At 41.5% G+C, this 18,392-nt stretch overlaps 1 protein-coding gene across 1 annotated transcript; it reads left to right on the top strand.

Annotated features, from left to right (window-relative positions):
• The first annotated feature begins 2,059 nt into the window (after positions 1 to 2,059).
• LOC122692854 (putative protein ZNF720) lies at positions 2,060 to 17,427 on the top strand. Its single transcript, XM_043900667.1, has 6 exons — positions 2,060 to 2,194; positions 3,757 to 3,883; positions 4,377 to 4,469; positions 9,405 to 9,544; positions 16,252 to 16,265; positions 17,424 to 17,427. Exons 1-6 carry the CDS (start codon positions 2,060 to 2,062, stop codon positions 17,425 to 17,427), a joined length of 513 nt encoding a protein of 170 aa, XP_043756602.1.
• The last annotated feature ends 965 nt before the right edge of the window (positions 17,428 to 18,392 follow it).

The raw sequence follows: 18,392 nt of genomic DNA, 5'->3' as shown, positions 1-18,392 counted from the left end.
AAATGTCCTACCCTGGGTCTCCGGCTGTGTCTGCTTTTCCTCCTGAAATGCCCAAATGAGAATATGCAAGCCTTTAGTTCTCTGCTCTTAATTTTTCTTCCCAGGCATTTGTTATCATCTTAGTTTTCCCCATTTCCTCTTATTATAGCGAAGACCTGCCCTTTAGACTACTTCCTTGTGTCCCAGAGCCTTTTCTCCGTTGTCTGCATCCTCGCTTTCTATGGAGCATGATGAATTCTCAACATGAATCAGCGACTTTGAACTGTTCAAAATATTCTTTTTGTGAGAGATCAGCATGGGGAGTCACTCTTATCCTCACTCCCACTGGGATGTGGTTTGGTGTTGGGATTTTAGGGACGTTGGGAAATGCAGTGATGACTTAGCACCTGGATGCAATTTAGATATCTAAAACTGAGTTTGAAAATGCCATTATCCATAGAACCAATTCTCTTCTGTCCATGGGATTTTCCAGGCAAGAATTCTGCAGTAGGTTGCCATTTTCTCATCCCGGGGATTCTCTCCACCATGAGACTGAAGCCACATCTCCAGCATTGGCAGGCAGATTCTTTACCACTGAGCCAGCTGGGAAGCCCAGTGACTCAACTCAGTGGTCCAGAGTTTTTCAGAAAATGTTCAGAAATAAAAAGAAAACTAGGAGATACTGTCCTTTGCATTGCTAAGACTTACTAGATAAATGCATTATTAGGATACTAAACAGAGGAAGTACAGGTGACATGAAATTTGCATAAAATTAACATTTTAAAATGTTAGACTCAAGTTATAATTTCCTTGTTAATTCCAGAATGCCCAGGCAGTGATAGTGCATCTTTCATGTGATTCATTTACACCATGACATCTGGTGTAATGATGTAATGATACCACTGGTTCTGGAGACGTCTCTTTGACATCATGAGGCTATGAAGTTCATACTTCTTTCCTCTCTCTTTAAAGAAGATTGTAGAAGAAAGGAATAAGGAATGTGTGGAAATGCTCATAGTTAATGGAGAAACTCCCCCATCTTGGTTTCTCTTTGCTTCTGAGAATGAACACTCATTGTGTAGATTATAGATGCTGGGTGTTTGGGGTAGGTGTACTGATCATCCAAGCCCAGGTGTGATGTGAAGATTATGGTACATGGAGACAAAGCTCATTCGTCTTCTACAAAAATAACCCCTGATAAGTAGACCTTGCTATCCTGATGTCCTTAAATCATGGCCATAGTCTGCTCCTGAATCGCGGAATTAAAAATGGGTGAACAATAGCTGTAAATCAAAGAATCAGCGCTATGGGAAATCCAAGATGGCTGCCTGGCTTTTCCCAGCTCCCTGACAAACCTCATTTTTATTTTGATGGGTTAAAGCCTTCCCTGGCTACAGGGTTAATGCCCTCAAAATGAAAAAAATATGTTTCACTGAATAGTAAATTTTTCATTGTTAAAGTAAGTTTCTAGTTTTCTTAGTTAAGGTCTAGTGTTTACCAAGACTCATTTCTGAGATAGTTCCTTGTTATGTTATAGTTCTAAAAGATTCAATTAAGTTATTATAAAGGACACTAAGTTTGTTTCTAAAGCTAATCTCAGGAAGCAGTCTTCAGATAAAGATAATATGCTCCATGATGTACAACCAGGAGATTAACACCAGGCTTTAGTCATTTAAGAAATGAAGTCAGATGACCTGGGGTATACTGGGCTCTACCTAATGAAAGTTCTTGACTTATCATTCTTACTTATGACCTTCCTAATAACTGCCAGCTATAGCTATATTATTTTCTATATTGCTTGTTTCAGATTGTTTCTTATGTTACTCAATATGTGACTGAGCCTGTGATGAAATGCTGATACGCAGTTCCAGATGAGATCAATGATTGTAATTATGTAACACTAGATATGGGAAGAAGCAAGAACAGGGAATGTTTTCCTGTACCAAGAGGCTAGTAAGACAGGTATGGTCCAGAGATTTTGCTACTCACAAGGCCTGCTCTAGAAACAGCACTCTGAGTGGCCTATCAATGGAATCTTCCCTAGACCTGGGAATGAGCCTTCCAAGTGCCACAGGACACAATGGCCAAGAAGTGCCCCAAAAGCATGGTCAAATATGTGGCTACAAAGGGACCCTGTGGACTGGACTCTGCCAGCTGTCTCTACAAAGAGGACATCATGACCATTTCAAGTTGCCGACTTTCAACAGCCCCAAAAGTTCAGAGTAGAGATCAGAAAGAAGGCACTCTGAGCTCTGGGAAAAACCCAGAAGAACTGGCCTTCTGATAGTTAGATAATTTCAGGTAAAGATTTTATGAGCCCAAATTCTTGCTTCTTCTCATACCTAGAGAAACACTAACGTGACGAACCAATGTCCAGTTCTGGTTCTCTTGGCTAGCCCATGAGCAGCTTTTCTACTTCTTTTCATCTTTGGGCCAAGTACCTTTAACTTTCTTGTAAAGTTTGTTTCTTTTAAAATACCACACATTTCAAAGTGGTCGTGCAAGAATATTTCCTGACCAACACCTAGACAATGCTGAAACAAGTCACCTTATCATTCCATGGGCTCTCATCGCCCTCCATAAATGCACCATAACAGACTAGGAAAAGGGAACTCAGATTCCAATGGCACCCCTGCTCAGCCTGAAGAAGCCAGAGAGGTCATCGCCCCTTTCTCCTTGAAACTGAAATCCCTAATGTGTGAGAAAAGAAATGGGTAGATAGTTAGACATATGCAAGGTGTTAACAGGGGCCAAAGAATTGGCCTTAAAAATAAAGTGAGGGAGGTATGTGGTGACCCACGGACTAAAGAGTAGATAAAACCAAGGAGGGTCTTGGAATGCAGGAATGGAAAAACAAGACCCTTAGCAACTTTCTTGCCCCATGCTGTAACTATTGATGGATTGCAGGTCCTTCTGAGCAGCATAAACTGTCTCCTCTCCTACCCCATAAGGAAAATGTATTTTTCTTTTTCTTTTTCTTGGTGGGGGGGAGAATCTATTTTTCTTACTCTGCCCCCCACCTAGTATATGTGCTTCATCCATTCAGCAAATGATTCACAAGACCCCTATCCCACTCCTTGTACCCTGGCTATGAAAGTGGACTGAGGACCCCTGTTCAACATCCGTTCTCATTTGAGCTGGCATGCTGTTCTAACAGCGTCCCCCATTCTAATAAACTTGACTTCTCTCTCATTTTGTCTCATGTCTGGAATTTCTTTTCCAACCCGAGCCTAGACCAAGAGAAGGGATACTATCCTATTAGACTTGTTAAAATCTGTAAAACAGTTACAGTTCCAACTTAAGTATGAATTCTTACCTTACTATTCTATTTCATTACGGTTCAAAATCGTCATTCATCAAGCAGAATTTTCAACATTGCTAACTCAAATAACCTTGCTAAAAATGTGGCCCTTTGGCCCCACTTCAGAACTCTTGGCTCAGATACACTTTAAAAAATTTTTTCCTGTTTCTTTCATAAACGATTTATCCTATGTCACACGAGTAGAACACTGAAAAATAAATCTACTAATGTTGCCCTGATGATTTTATAATTTTTCTTTCAGATGAGAATAGTTTCTCTAATGGCTTGTGGATCATAACTCATCCTCTTTTCTTCACATTAAAATTGGGCAGAAAGGATTATTGTGTAAAAAATATATTTTGTAATACCAGCCAAGCCACTACTTCACGACTAGGTCTCTGAACTTGCTGTTTTCATCCTGGGTCACATAAGGAAGTCTTCCCACGGCCACATGCCGTCTGTACTTTGTATTTCAGGGACAGCTGACCTTCCGGGATGTGGCCATAGACTTCACTCAAGAGGAGTGGGAATGCCTGGACCTCGGTCAGTGGGAATTGTACAGGGATGTGATGTTAGAGACCTACGGGAACCTGGCCTCCTTGGGTGAGGATAACTGCCTTCCAGAATCAGTTACCTACCCACTAGGTTTTGGTTCCTTCATTTCAAGAATGTCTTCCGAAATTTTCTGCTTCCCACAGTAGTTCCAGATCTCTGCTTTCTAGGGGAAATGAGTATCTCTGAGTTTAGAAAGAAAGGCTTCATGATGACTCGTTATGCTGGTGATGGTTTTCTTCCTTGATGTACTCCGCCTCCTATATTCTAGGTTAGTGGTAATTGTGTAAGTTCTGTGGTATTAAATAGGTGCACACTCCCTTAATTTCACATTGACAGTACTTACTTTTGCCTTAGTACTACTTGACCAGAATCCCAGGATCTGATTGATAGGTGTTTGTTAGTATTGTATAGCGGCTTTGAATAAAGTATTTCCGGATATCATTTTCTAGAACAAAATGCGTTCTCGTCTCACCTGAATACATATTGGATTGGATACTGATGAATCTCTAACAACACAAAGTTTCCTTTCTCTGATCAACAGGGCTTGTCTCTAAGCTGGACCTGGTCGCCTTTCTGGAGCAACTGAAGGATCCCAGGAATATAAGGAGAATGGAGACAACAGCCATTTACCCAGGTAGGTATGAATGGATGGAGATGATGACTCAGGTGAGTGGCCCAAGGAGCAGCGAGGAACTCATCCTTCATCACATGGCCTTGGAAGATTTGCTTCAGTGGAAATGTTTTTTGAAAACCTGGGTTTGTGTCTGCTACTGTCGTAGAAATGTGTCACCTGCCCCATTCTGTCTCTTAAATCATTCATGAATTTATCTCCAGCGATTAGTTTTCTCCACCACAGTGTGAACTAAAAGTCTCCTCTTGGCTTGTGACAAACTGCATTCATTCGTTGCTCTTCCATTGCTTGGGGGGCCCTAGGAAAACTGCCCATTTCTGAGTAAATATGTGACAGTCCTTTTCAACTTTCCTTCTACCTCTAGACAGAAATGTGTGTGTGTGAGTGGAGTGGTAGACAAACTACCAAACTTCTAGGAATACTGGGGATGGGTTTTTGTCCTCTGGTTTATAATTTCCTATCCACTGGGAATGACACATAGGACCTTCTATATAAATTTCAAATTCAAGTAATTTTTCATTGCAGAAAACAAAACCTCATGAAAATGAAAGAATGCACATCTCAGGTTGACTTCAAAGTTTCTCTTTCACTTATATGATCTCATATTAAATATCTTAAGTGTATTTGCCCTAATTCTAACTTGCTAAAATACTTTATTATATTCTATTACCTCATAGAATTTTAAAATAAATTGGCATAAACTCTTACCACATGTTCCACTATATTGTTAATAGTTGATTCAAACTATGACAATTTTTAGGTTATATAAAGAAATCTTTTTTAAAAGTTCCAATTGGAATATAGCTGTTTTCCAATTTTGTATGCCTTTACAGCAAAGAGAATCAATTATACATATAAGTCAGTTCAGTTCAGTTGCTCAGTCGAGTCTGACTCTGCAATCCATGGTCTGCAGCAAGCCAGGCTTCCGTGTCCATCATCAACTCCCAGAGCCTGCTCAAACTCTTGGCCATCGAGTCAATGGTGCCATCCAACCATCTCATCCTCTGTCGTTCCCTTCTCTCATCTTCAGTCTTTCCCAGCATCAGGGTCTTTTTCAGTGAGTCAGTTCTTCGCATCAGGTGGCTAGAGCATCAGAGCTTCAGCATCAGTCCTTCCAATGAATATTCAGAACCTATTTCCTTTAGGATGGAGTGGTGTGATCTTCTTGCAGTCCAAGAGACTCTCAAGAGTCTTCTCCAACACCACAGTTCAAAAGCATTAATTCTTTGGCACTCAGCTTTCTTCATGGTCCAACTCTCACATCCACACATGACTACTGGAAAAACCATAGCTTTGACTAGACGACCCTCTATCAGCAAAGAAATGTTTCTGCTTTTTAATATGCTGCCTGCTTTGGTCATAGCTTTTCTTCCAAGGAGCAAGAGTCTTTTACTTTCATGGCTGTAGTCACCATCTGCAGTGACTTTGGAACCCAGAAAATAAAGTCAGTGCTTTCACTGTTTCTCCTGCCGATTGCCATGAAACGATCTGACTGGTGCCATGATCTTCACTTTGTGAAGGCTGAGTTTTTCAGCGTTTTCACCGTCTTCTTTCAGTTTCATCAGCAGACTCCCCAGTTCCTCTTCGCTTTCTGCTACAAGGGGGGTATCATCTGTACATCTGAGGTTATGAATATTTCTCCCTGAAATCTTGATTCCAATTAGTGCTTCATCCAACCTGATATGTTGCATGAAATACTGTGCATATAAGTTGAATAAGCAGGGTGACAATATACAGCCTTGATGCACTCCTTTCCCAATTTGGAATCAGTCCATTGTCACATGTCCAGTTCTCACTGTTGCTTCTTGACATGCATACAGATTTCTCAGGAGGCAGGTACGGTAGTCTGATGTTCCCATCTCTTTAAAAATTTTCCACAGTTTCTTTTTTTTTTTTTAATATTTATTTGGCTGCGTTGGGTCTTAGTTGCAGCATGTGGGATCCCTCACTGCAGTGCACGGGCGTCTCTAGTTGTGGTCTGTGGTCTTCTCTTTAGTTGTGCACAGGCTTAGTTGCCCCGATTTATGTGAGGTCTTAGTGTCCTGACCAGGGATCGAACCTGAGTCCCCTGCATGGGAAGGTGAATTCTTAACCACTGAACCACCAGGGAAATCCCCCACAGTTTCTTGTGATCCTCACATTCAAAGATGTGGGGTAGCCAAAAAAGATGTAGTTGTTTTTCCAGAACTCTCTTGCTTTTTACATGATCCAAAGGATGTTGGCAATTTGATCTCTGGTTCCCCTGACGTTTCTAAATCCAGTTTGAACATATGGAAGCTCTCAGTTCACGTACTGTTAAAGCCTTGCTAGGAAAATGTTTGAGCCTTTATTATTGTTTGAAATGAGGGAAATTGTGTAGTAGCTTGAGCATTTCTTGGCATTGTCTTTCTTTGTGATTGGCATGTAAACTGACCTTTCCCAGTCCTGTGTCCACAGCTGAGTTTTCAACATTTATTGGCTTATCTAGTGCAGAACTTTAGCATTATCATCTTTTAGGACCTGAAATAGGTCAGCTGGAGTTCCATCACCTCCACTAGCTTTGTTGGTCATCATGCCTTCTAAGTCCTACTTGACTTTGGATGCCAGGATGTCTGTTACTAGGTTTGTGATCACACCATCATGGTTATCTCAGTCATTAAGATCTTTTTTGTATAGTTCTTCCATGTATTCTTGCCAACTTCTCTTAATATCTTCTTCTTCTTTTAGGTCCAACCCGTTTCTGTCCTTTATTGTTCCCATCTTTGTTTGAAATATTCCTGGTACCTCTAATTTTCTTAAAGAGATCTCTAGTCTTTACCGTTGTATTGATTTCCTTCCCATTTAGGTCTCCACAGAGCAATGAGTAGAGTTCCCTCTTTCAGTCATAGTTTTAAAGTCTCTCTTATTTAATTTCTTAAAACTAGTACTTTATTAAGTTAATCTTATTTGTATTCAGCTTCCTTGGACACTGTTTATGTGTCCTCATTTTCTGATTAATTCTTTATCACTATCATTTATGATTTTTAGATTGAAACATCTAATAGACCATTCTCAGAAACTTGTGTGGCAAGAAGTGGATTTAAGAATTATTAGGCACCTAGGATTTGTGAAAGTGTTTAGTGTCTCCACTTAAGATGACTAAAAGCAGGAAGTAATCATTAGATTGCCTATCACCTCTGAATTCAGTGGTGCTTCGAGGTTTTTATCTTGTTTCTTCCCCTATAATCTATGTCTTTGCCATCTCAGTTTGTCCAGCATTCTGTTTGTGGTCTCTCTTTTGAAGGCTACAGGAACCTAGTTAGCCTTCCTTCTGGTGTCTGCACCTTGGTGGGTGAGGTTGATCCAGAGGTTTGTGCCCTTATCCTCTCTTGATCTGGGCTTTGATTGCTGTTAACCATGACCAGAGCCTGCTGTGGATATTCAGGGCTGTTTCCCCATTGTTCTGTGGTTGTTAGTGCCCTCTCTCTGGCGGTGCCTGCTCCGTGCATGGTGGAATAGAGCCTCTAGATCTGCGTCTTAGCTGTGATTGTGATCTGTGGTGCGAGACAGGTGGGACTGGAGCACCTGCACATGGGGAAAAGTCGCTGAGTATTACTCCTCTGGGGATGTTCACTCAGGGTGTGCTCTGGTTCCCCCTCCCATGCGTTCTGCAGGCTCTCATGTGATGTAGTGTAGGCACTGCTCTTGGCCCCACCTTAACCATGGGCCGGACGGCACATGGCCCTGGATGTTCACAGATGTTGTTTTCACAAGGTCACCAGCATAGATTCAGTGAAGTCAGGTCCTGGGATTGCATTCAGCGTGGAGCTGGACCTGCTGTGGTGCTCTGGGGCAGCTCAGGCTCTGTCCTGGCCCAGCCCCCTTGTGTGGGAGCCCACAGAGTCTACAGCAGCTAGAGCTGCCCCTGCCCTAACGGAGAGAGCGCTGGTAGGTGATTCAGATGCTCTGTAGGGGCTGAGGTTACACAGCCGGTCGTGGGTGTGAGACCGTGGCTTCTGTTGCTGCAGGGAGAGGTGTCAGCTTTTCTTCTTCATCCCTGGGGCTCAGCTCTGCTTTCAGCTCCATCTGAGCGTGTGGGCAACTCACAGGTGTCTTCTGCCGAGCTGCCCCAGAGCACAGGATTCTGCTGATTGTGGAGGAGGTCGATGGGGGAGGCCATGCCTGGGGGCTCAAAAGACCTACATGGGTGGAGTTCTTCATAGTCCCTTGCAAGGACAATCTGGCACAAAGGACAAGGGGTGCAATGGGCTTCTTCTTTGGGCATCATTCACCAATGGCACTCTGCTCTATGGTGGCTCAGGCTTCCAACTCAAGCATCCCACTTGTAGAGTCCGCCCTCACCCCATCCCTTCATGATGTTTCCTCATAGCCAACTGCAGTCCTCTGCTGGGTCTGCTCTCCAGAACCCACATTCCCGCACCCAGCCCTTGTCTGCAGTGGTGGACCTGCCTCTCAGGCTGGGTGGGCAGGGCAGGGTCAGGCCCCCGTGTGCAGGTCTCTCTCTGTCCTGCTGCACAGGCTGGTTGCCGTGTTCTCTTCCCACAGAGAATGAGGCTCTCCTTCTGTCCAAACTGAGCTCCCCTAGTGAGGGGCTTCCCCAGATATGGAGACCTCTTCTGACTTTCATCTCCCCCAGGATTGCAGGCCCCAACACACTTCCTCTCCTCTTCCTTTTCCTTCTTCTTTCTTTTATCCTACCTGGCGCAGCAGGAATCTTTCTTGTTTTTTTTAGATTTCGAGGGGCCTCTGCTAGTGCTTAGCGGGGCTCTGTGAGAATTGTTCCATTTCTCATTCATTTGGGCAAAGATGATCTCCACGTCTGCCTAAACCACTGGTATCTTGATCCTTCTGTCTCCATTTTATTTTTAAACTAGCTACTGGTCATCAATTTTCTCTAAATCTTTAAAGATATTCACTGAGAATAGCAGGTAAAATTACTTGCTATTTGCAATCTTTCAGCTATGACTCCACAAGACATCCAGGATTTGATGCCAAAGAATCCAGCATTAGAAGATGTAGTCTCAAAAACAAACCTAGGAATATATCAAACATCTCAGCTCAGAAACTTAAATTTAATGAAAGACTGGGAATGTACGAGAGTACATGAAAGATGGAGAGTGTGTTTAAGTGGACATAAAGAAATGCAGACAGTTACACATAATGCTAACATTACTGCAAAAAGAAATCAGCAACATGAGTCAAACTGGGAAAAACACTGCCTTCAGTCTTCAACATCTGCAGAGAAGTGTAAGTATTTAAGAAAAGATTTCCATCCTTTTGTGAAACATACATGTTTTCTGAAAGGAAATATGGAAAATCTGGAAGGTGATCTAATCTCTACTGCAAATACTCATTCAGACAATTCTGAACTTAGGGTTCAACTAAACATACATTCAAGCATGTCTGAACACCTACAATTTAACAATGAGTGGGAAAACTCACAATCTAATCAATTTGAGAGATCCATGATCAGGAGGTCATTATTCTTCCCCCTACAGATATTTTCTCTGCATTCCAAGATGCATAATATTGATGATAATGGAAGAGACGTAATCCAACCGTCATTGTTCAATACATATTGTGATGTGGTTAATACACAACAACATTGCATGTGTAATAAAATGAGTGAGACCTTAAGCAAGAGCTCCAGCTCCAATAATTACAAGAGCATTTCTGGTGGACTGAGAAGGTATTCAGGCAATGAAACTGGGTATACGGTTGAAGGAGACTCCAACCTTAAGAAACATCAGGGACCCGAATCTTCAAACAAGGAATCTACAAGTAATAAATATGGAAATACCTTTGATCAGATGTCAGGTTTTTCTCTCGATAAGAGTACTTGTACTGAAGAGAGGACTTGTACTGAATATTGTAGGGTTTCTAGTCAGTCTTCAGAACTTTTTCCACAGCACACTGTTCAGATTCCACAGAAAGAAAACAAGTGTAAGATATGTGGGGAAGTCTTTAGTAAGCCATCCAATCTAAATAAACATGGGAAAACTCACACAGGAAGGAAACATTTCCAATGTACAGAATGTAGCAAAGAGTTTAAACGTCGCTCACATCTTACTGAACATCAGCGAATTCACAGTGGAGAGAAACCTTATAAATGTACAGAATGTGGCAAAGCGTTGACTCACAATTCAACTCTTTCTCATCATTGGCGAGTTCATACTGGAGAGAAACATTACAAATGTACAGGATGTGGCAAAGCCTGTACTTACATTTCAGGTCTTATTCAACATCAGCAAATTCATACTGGAGAGAGACCTTATGAATGTAAAGAATGTAACAAAGCCTTTGTTCGGTGCTCAGAGCTTACTCAACATCAGCGAATTCATACTGGAGAGAAGCCTTACAAATGTAAAGAATGTTACAAAGCCTTTCGCCAATGGTCACATCCTACCCAACATCAGCAGGTCCATACTGGAGAGAGACCTTATAAATGTAAAGAATGTGGCAAAGCCTTTATTAGGAGTTCGGACCTTTCTCAACATCACTGAATTCATACCGGGGATAGACGTTATAAATGTACAGAATGTGGCAAGGCCTTTTTTTAACGTTTCTAGTCTTACTAAACATCAGCGACTCCATACTGGGGAGAGACCATTTTCATGTACTGAATGTGGCAAAGCCTTTGCTTACAACTCAGCACTTATTCAACATCGGCGAATTCATACTGGAAAGAAACCTTATAAATGTACAGAATGTGGCAAAGTCTTTCGTTGTAGTAGCTATCTCAGTAAGCATCTGAGAAGACACACTGGAGAGAAACCGTAGTAATGGAACAAGTGATGGAAGAGTTTTGCCCTAAACATGCATCAGAAAACACAAGAGTTTATGCAAGAAGCCTATAGAAGTGATGTAACGAATATGTAGAAAAGTATTTAATCAAAAATTAAATTGCAATAAATATCAGAGATTGCATACTAGAAGGCATCTCATTAATTTTGTTTTCAGAAGTTTCTCTGAAGGAGAATGACTGTAGGGAGTTCTCCATAGTTAAAACACATAGAAAATGGATATATTAACATGAATTGTGAGATGAAGGTTGATGGTTAGAAAGTTACAGTTCATAGCAATGTATGTATGCATGTTAATAATGATGTGATTTGAGATTATTTGAAGTGAATGTAATTCAGCACTCAAATAATTCATACCATGCCTTCTTTCTAGAGTGGTTGCAAACATAGGTTTTTGATGGTTTATTAAAGGTTAGCCTTTTTATATTGTGTTGTAACCATTTCTATCTATTCTGCATTAAAAGATGAAGGATACCATGATGTTAAATGGAAAATGACCATCTAAATGCAGGTGTTTGTCATTGATGTGAAATATCTGGAGGTTGCCATGATGTAAGTGATCATTTAATCTTTCCATGTTGTGAAGTAAAACAGAAGTTGGTTGTAAGGCTTCAATAGTAATATCCTTGATTTGTAAGAACACAATGACAGTTCACTGCAATATTGATGTATCTTTATAATATCAACACAAGTCATGATTGTTACTTGACCATGTTGAAATAAAGACAGCTTCTGTGATAACCTAGAAATGTATTAGAAGCCCTTCCTGGAAAAGGCATGGAATTAGTGTATATCATGCTTGCTAAGTGCTTCCTAGGCCTTGTTGGGTAAGCTGTAAAAATCACAAATCTCACATCATTATATCCAAAAATGAATATCTTTGTTTGTACTTTTGATCCATATTTAATCGTGGATCATACCATGGATTGTAAAAGATTTTATTTCCACTCTGTGTGAAATTAATACATGGTTATTAATAAAAGTGAATGGCTTTTAGTGTTTCAGTTGATTGTAATGAATGAATTGTTAACCCACCACCAACAGCAATCTCGCCCACCTTATTTAAGGTGGTAGTGAAGAGATGACGATGAACTATTTGGCAGCACAGAGAGATGGCATATGTGGAAATTACTTTACTCACTGGCTTTAAATTTCTCATAACTTCAGATATATTCCATCATTTCTATGTTGTATCTCCTCTCCCATGTTGTAACTACTTGGACCCTGTGATGGTTCTAATAAGAAACAGTATACAGAGTCCTGTTGAGAGCTTCCCTGAACTGCTCCATGCTGTTGCTGCCTCAGCGTCTGTCTGGGGAGCAGGCAGCCTGCAGGTCCTTGAACTCACACCAGCCAGTCCTGTGAGCACCTGCACTAGATGACCCCCTTCCTTGAGATCAGCAGTCTTGCTGAACCCCAGGGTCTTTTCACAGGCCCCTGTTCAATCACACTGAGAGAGTCAATTTCTAGGCAGGTTGATAAGTCCAGGGGTTGCCAAGGAGAGAGGGGTCTGGAATTCTCAAGGAGGAAGAAAAAACAAACGTGTTCCCCCCCCCAACACACACATTCCTTAGGATTATGTAACAAATTATCCTGCTTGAAGGCAGTCTCTGGAAAAAAACTATCTGGCTAATCCTGTTGTCTTAAAATGTAAATTATGGGAGTGTGTCCAGTGAGGTCTTTACAACCTCCAGACATTCTTGTGATTCACTGTAATAACTAATTAAAAGTATACAAGTCCTTTGCTAACACTACTGAGGGGACACTCTTTCTGCCCCCTTCTGATGTCTATGTCAGAAGCTTTCTCTATCTCTTTTATACTTTAATAAAACTTTATTACACAAAAACTCTGAGCGATCAAGCCTCATCTCTGGCTCCAGATTGAATTCTTCTCCTCAAGAGATTAAGAATCCAGGTGTCTTATGGTTGAGCAGCAACCTTTCAACACCCTCACAGTACTCACCAGAATCCTTGTGTTGACTTGAATTCAGCAATCCACACTCCACCTAGGGAGCCCAGAGCACTTCACCCAGGGTAACTTCTAAAGGTTGAACCACAAGTACTGGTGTTTTCTCTGCCTGATTCCAGCTTTGACCTCTCTCAGAAATCCCTGCCCTAAATCCTCCCCTACAGAGAGGTCTTAGCTGCAGTGAGTGTGAGGCTTTGAGCTCAGGACTCCTGAACGTTGGTTTGGGGGAAGAAGCATCAGAAAAAAAATGGGGTTTTCTGATGACTCCTTTCACGGCAGCAGTGTTGACCTGCAAATCCTTAACTTCTTGCAGTGGGGCCCTGACCACCAGGGATTTGTATTCTCTGAAATGGTTCAGAAAGAATCTTTAGCCAATTGGTTTCCATCTGGTTTCCCATCAGGATCATATAACCAGTGTCAGAAAATGACCTCACTGATGTCCTCCCAACAGAGTTCCATGTTGGTTCTCTGGGAGTGTCAGTGCGGTGTGTAGGAAGTCCTCCAGGGCATTCTAAGGAGAGACTTGGGATAAGGACGACACTCCTGGTCCATCTGTGAGAGCTGAGCCCCGGAGTCAGTCTGAGGAGAGGCTGCAGGGTTGGTCTAGCTGGATTTGGACCAGGGAAGTCAGTCAGCTCACATTGTTTGTGTGAGCAGTGTTAGGAGTGCTTTATGGGGAGAGAACAATCAAGAAATAAGCTTACAGGCTGGTCTCCAGGTAGGAATTGATTGTTTCTGAACCTCTCCTGAGACAGGACAGGAGAGGTCGGTCTTCTCAGCTTTCCAAGGCCCTTCTGTCTGTAGGAGCGGTGGTTGCAGGTTAAAGAGCTGTGCTGATGCCCTCCAAGGTAGTTTCTCAAAACTCAGAAGTGCGTTTGCAGCGTAATATCCCCAGAGAAGACAGAGCAGGAGGAGGAAAGGAGGAAATGGCAGCTTCTCAGGTCAATATCCTGTCCTGGGTCTGGGGCTGTGTCTGCTTTTCCTCCAGAAATGCCCAAATGAGAACATGCAAGCCTTTAGCTCTCTCCTCCTAATTTGTCTTCCCGGGCATTTGTTATCATCTTATTTTTTCCGTTTCCTCTTATATTAGTGAAGACCAGCCCTTTACACTACTTCCTTGTGTCCCATGCCTTTTCTCCATTGTCTGCATCCTTGCTTTCTATGGAGCATGATGAATTCTCATCATGAATCAGCGCTTTCAGCTGTTGAAACTATTCTTTTTGTGATAGATCAGCATGGTGAGTCACTCCTATCCTCACTCCCATTGGGATGTGGTTTGGTGTTGGGATTTTAGGGACGTTGGGAAATGCAGTGATGACTTAGCACCTGGATGCAATTTAGATATTTAAAACCGAGTTTGAAAATGCCATTATCCATAGAACCAACTCTCTTCTGTCCATGGGATTTTCCAGGCAAGTATTCCTGTAGTGGGTTGCCATTTCCTCGTCCCGGGGTTTTTTCCACCCCGAGACTGAAGCCGCATCTCCAGCATTGGCAGGCAGATTCTTTACCACTGTGCCAGCTGGGAAGCCCAGTGACTCAACTCAGTGGTCCAGAGTTTTTCTGAAAATTTTCAGCCGGCATTGTACAGAGACGTGATGTTAGAGAACTGTAGGAACCTGGCCCACGTGGGTGAGGACAACTTCCTTCCAGAATCCCTTATCTACCGACTTTTGGTTCCATCATTTCTAGAAGTTTCTGAGAATTTTCTGATTCACAGAATAGTTTGAAGTCTCACCTACCTAGGGAAAATGGGCATGACTGAACATAGAAAGAAAGGCTTTAGGATAATTCATTATGCTGGTAAACTTTTTCTTCCTTGATGTACTCTGCCTCCTTCTGTGAGAGTCAATTCCTAGGCAGGTTGATAAGAAGTCGGGTCCCTGAGGAGAAGGGGTGGGATAGGGGAGGAGATAGGGGAGAGGGGGGTCTCGAATAGGAGATAGGGGTCTGGAATTCTCAAGGCAGAGAAAAGGACAAATACCTTTTTTCCCTCTACATTCCTTGGTCTTAGACACACACAATGACCTTTTTATGTTATGTGTCTTAGACACATGACTTTTTCTTTAAGCCCAGAACTGAAGATTAAACAACAAACAACTCGGTTAAAACTCTGTACTAGGGATTATACAACAACAATGTATCCTGCTTGAAGACAGTTTATCCTTCCCGAAAACCTCCTGACTAATCCTGATATCTTAGAATTTATATTACGGGAGTGGGTCTGGTTCAGTTCAGTTCAGTCGCTCAGTCCTGTCTGACTATTTGCGACCCCATGGACTGCAGCACACCAGGCCTGCCTGTCCATCACCAACTCCCAGGGTTTACTCAAACTCATGTCCATTGAGTTGGTGATGCCATCCAACCATCTCATCCTCGGTCGTCCCCTTCTCCTCCCGCCTTCAATCTTTCCCACCATCAAGGTCTTTTCAAATGAGTCAGCTCTTCACACCAGCTGGCCAAATTATTGGAGATTCAGCTTCAGCATCAGTCCTTCCAATGCATATTCAGAACTGATTTCATTTAGGATGGACTGGTTGGATCTCCTTACAGTCCAAGGAACTTCCAAAAGTCGTCTCCAACACCACAGTTCAAAAGCATCAATTCTTCCGTGTTCAGCTTTCTTTGTAGTTCAACTCTCACATCCATACATGACTACTGGAGAAATCATATCTTTGACTAGATGGATCTTTGTTGGCAAGGTAATGTCTCTGCCTTTTAATATGCTGTCTAAGTTGGTCATAACTTTTCTTCCAAGGAGCAAGCGTCTTTTAATTTCATGGTTGCAGTAACCATCTATAGTGATTTTGGAGCCCCCCCCGCCAAAAAAAAAAAAAAAAAATAGGCTATCACTGTTTAGATTGTTTCCCCGTCTATTTGCCAAGAAGTGATGCGACCAGATGCCATGATCTTAGTTTTCTGAATGTTGAGTTTTAAGCCAACTTTTCCACTCTCCTCTTTCAGTTTCTTTCTTTCTTTCTTTTTTCTAGAAAGAAGAACCTTGATTTACATTGAGTGGAGCTCTCCTTCCAAGAAAAAAAAAAAAGAGCACCTTTTATATTTCTTTTGTCCTGAATTCTTTTCTTAATTAAAGTATAGTTGGTGTACAGTATTACATTAGTTTCAGGTATATACCATAGTGATTCAGTATTTTTACAGATTATACTCCATTAAAAGTTATCACAAGATAAAGGGTATAATTTTCTATGCTATACAATATATCCTTGTGACTTATCTATTTTATACATAGTAGTTTTTTTTAAATTTATTTATTTTAATCAGAAGCTAATTACCTTACAATATTGTAGTGGTGTTCTCTTTCACCTTCACCAAGAGGGTATTTAGTTCTTCTTCGCTTTCTGCCTTAAGGGTGATTTCATCTGCATATCTGAGGTTATGGATATTTCCCCTGGCAATCTTGACTCCAGCTTGTGCTTCAGCCAGCCCAGCATTTTTCATGATGTACTGTGCATATAAGTTAAATAAGCAGGGTGACATACACAGTCTTGAGTACTCCTTTCCCCATTGGGAACCAGTCTGTTGACCCATGTCTAGTTCTAACTGTTGCTTCTTGACCTGCGTACAGGTTTCTCAGGAGGCAGGTCAGGTGGTCTGGTGTTCCTATCTCCTGAAGAATTTATCACAGTTTGTTGTGATCCACACGGTCAATGGCTTTGGCATAGTCAATAAAGGGGTCTGGGTCTGGTAGGATCTTTCTATTGTTAAGTTCTAATCCTGTTATCCTCAAACGTAAATTGTGGGAATGGGTCTGGTAAAATTTTTTACAACCTTGAGACATTGTTTTGATTTATTGTAATTACTGATTTAATAGTATATAGCACCCTTGCTTAGACTAGCAAGGTTGGGGGTGGGGGGCACTCTCCACTCACTTCTGATGTCTCTGTCAGAAGCTTCTCTGTCCCTTTTTCACTTTAATACAATTCTGCTACACAAAAGCTCTTGGGTGATCAAGCCTGATGCCTGGTCCCTGGTCCTGAAGTTAAATCTTCTTGTTTGGAGATCATAAATCTGACATCGTTCACTGTAAGCTATCATTTTATTCTAGGTTAGTGGTAATTGTATAAGCTCCGTAGTATTAAATAGTTATACCTTTTCTTAATTTCACAGTTACACACTTACTTTGCCTTCGTAGTACTTGACCAATATCTCAGGATCTGATGTTATGTGTTTGTTTGTGTTATATAGGTGACTTGAATAAAGAATTTGGGGAAATCATTTTCCGGGCAGTATTAACATTCTCCCATGCATTCTCGTCTCAACTGAATACATATTGGATTGGACACTGATGAATCTCTGACAACACAAATATTACTTTCTCTGATGAACAGGTCTTGTGATCGCTAAGCTGAACCTGGTCACCTTTCTGGAGCAATTGGAATGATCCCAGGAATATAAGGAGAATGGAGACATCAGCCATATACCCAGGTAGGTATGAATGGATGGAGATGATGACTCAGATGAGAGGTCCAAGGAGCAGTGAGGAAGTCATCCTTCCCCAGGTGGTTTTGGAAGATCATCTTGAGTGGAAATCAATTTGGAAAACCTGGTTTTGTATGCACTGCTGTCAGAGAAATGTATCACCTGCCCCATTCTGTCTCTTAAATCATTCATGAATTCATCTCCAGTGATTACTTTTCTTCACCACAGTGTGAACTAAAAGCCTCCTCTTGGCTTGTGACAAACTGCATTCATTGGTTGCTCTTCCATTTCTTGGGGGTCCTAGAAAAACTGGTCCGATTTTGAGTAACTGTATGCCAGTCCTTTTAAAGTTTCTTTCTACCTCTAGACAAAAATATGTGAGTGAAGTGGTAGACAAACTGCTTAATTTTTAGGAATAGTGGGGACAGGTTTTTGTTTTCTGATTTTTAACTTTGTATCCACTGAGAACTAGAGATAGGACCTTCTAAATCAAATTTCAAACTCAAGTACTTTTGTCACTGCAGAAAGCAAAACCTCCCCAAAATGAAAGAATGCACATCTCAGGTTGACTTCAAAGTTTCTCTTTTCCTTATATGATCTTATACTAAGTATCTTAACTGTATTTGCCCCAATTGTAAAATGCTAAAATATTTAATATATTCAATTACCTCATAGAATTTTAAAATAAACTGGCATAAATGTTTAGCACATTTCCCCCCATATTATTAATAATTG

Source organism: Cervus elaphus, chromosome 4, assembly GCF_910594005.1.
Source record: "Cervus elaphus chromosome 4, mCerEla1.1, whole genome shotgun sequence".
NCBI lineage: Eukaryota > Metazoa > Chordata > Mammalia > Artiodactyla > Cervidae > Cervus > Cervus elaphus.
Note: the sequence above shows the minus strand (reverse complement) of the source record. Positions and strands in the feature narration are given on the sequence as shown.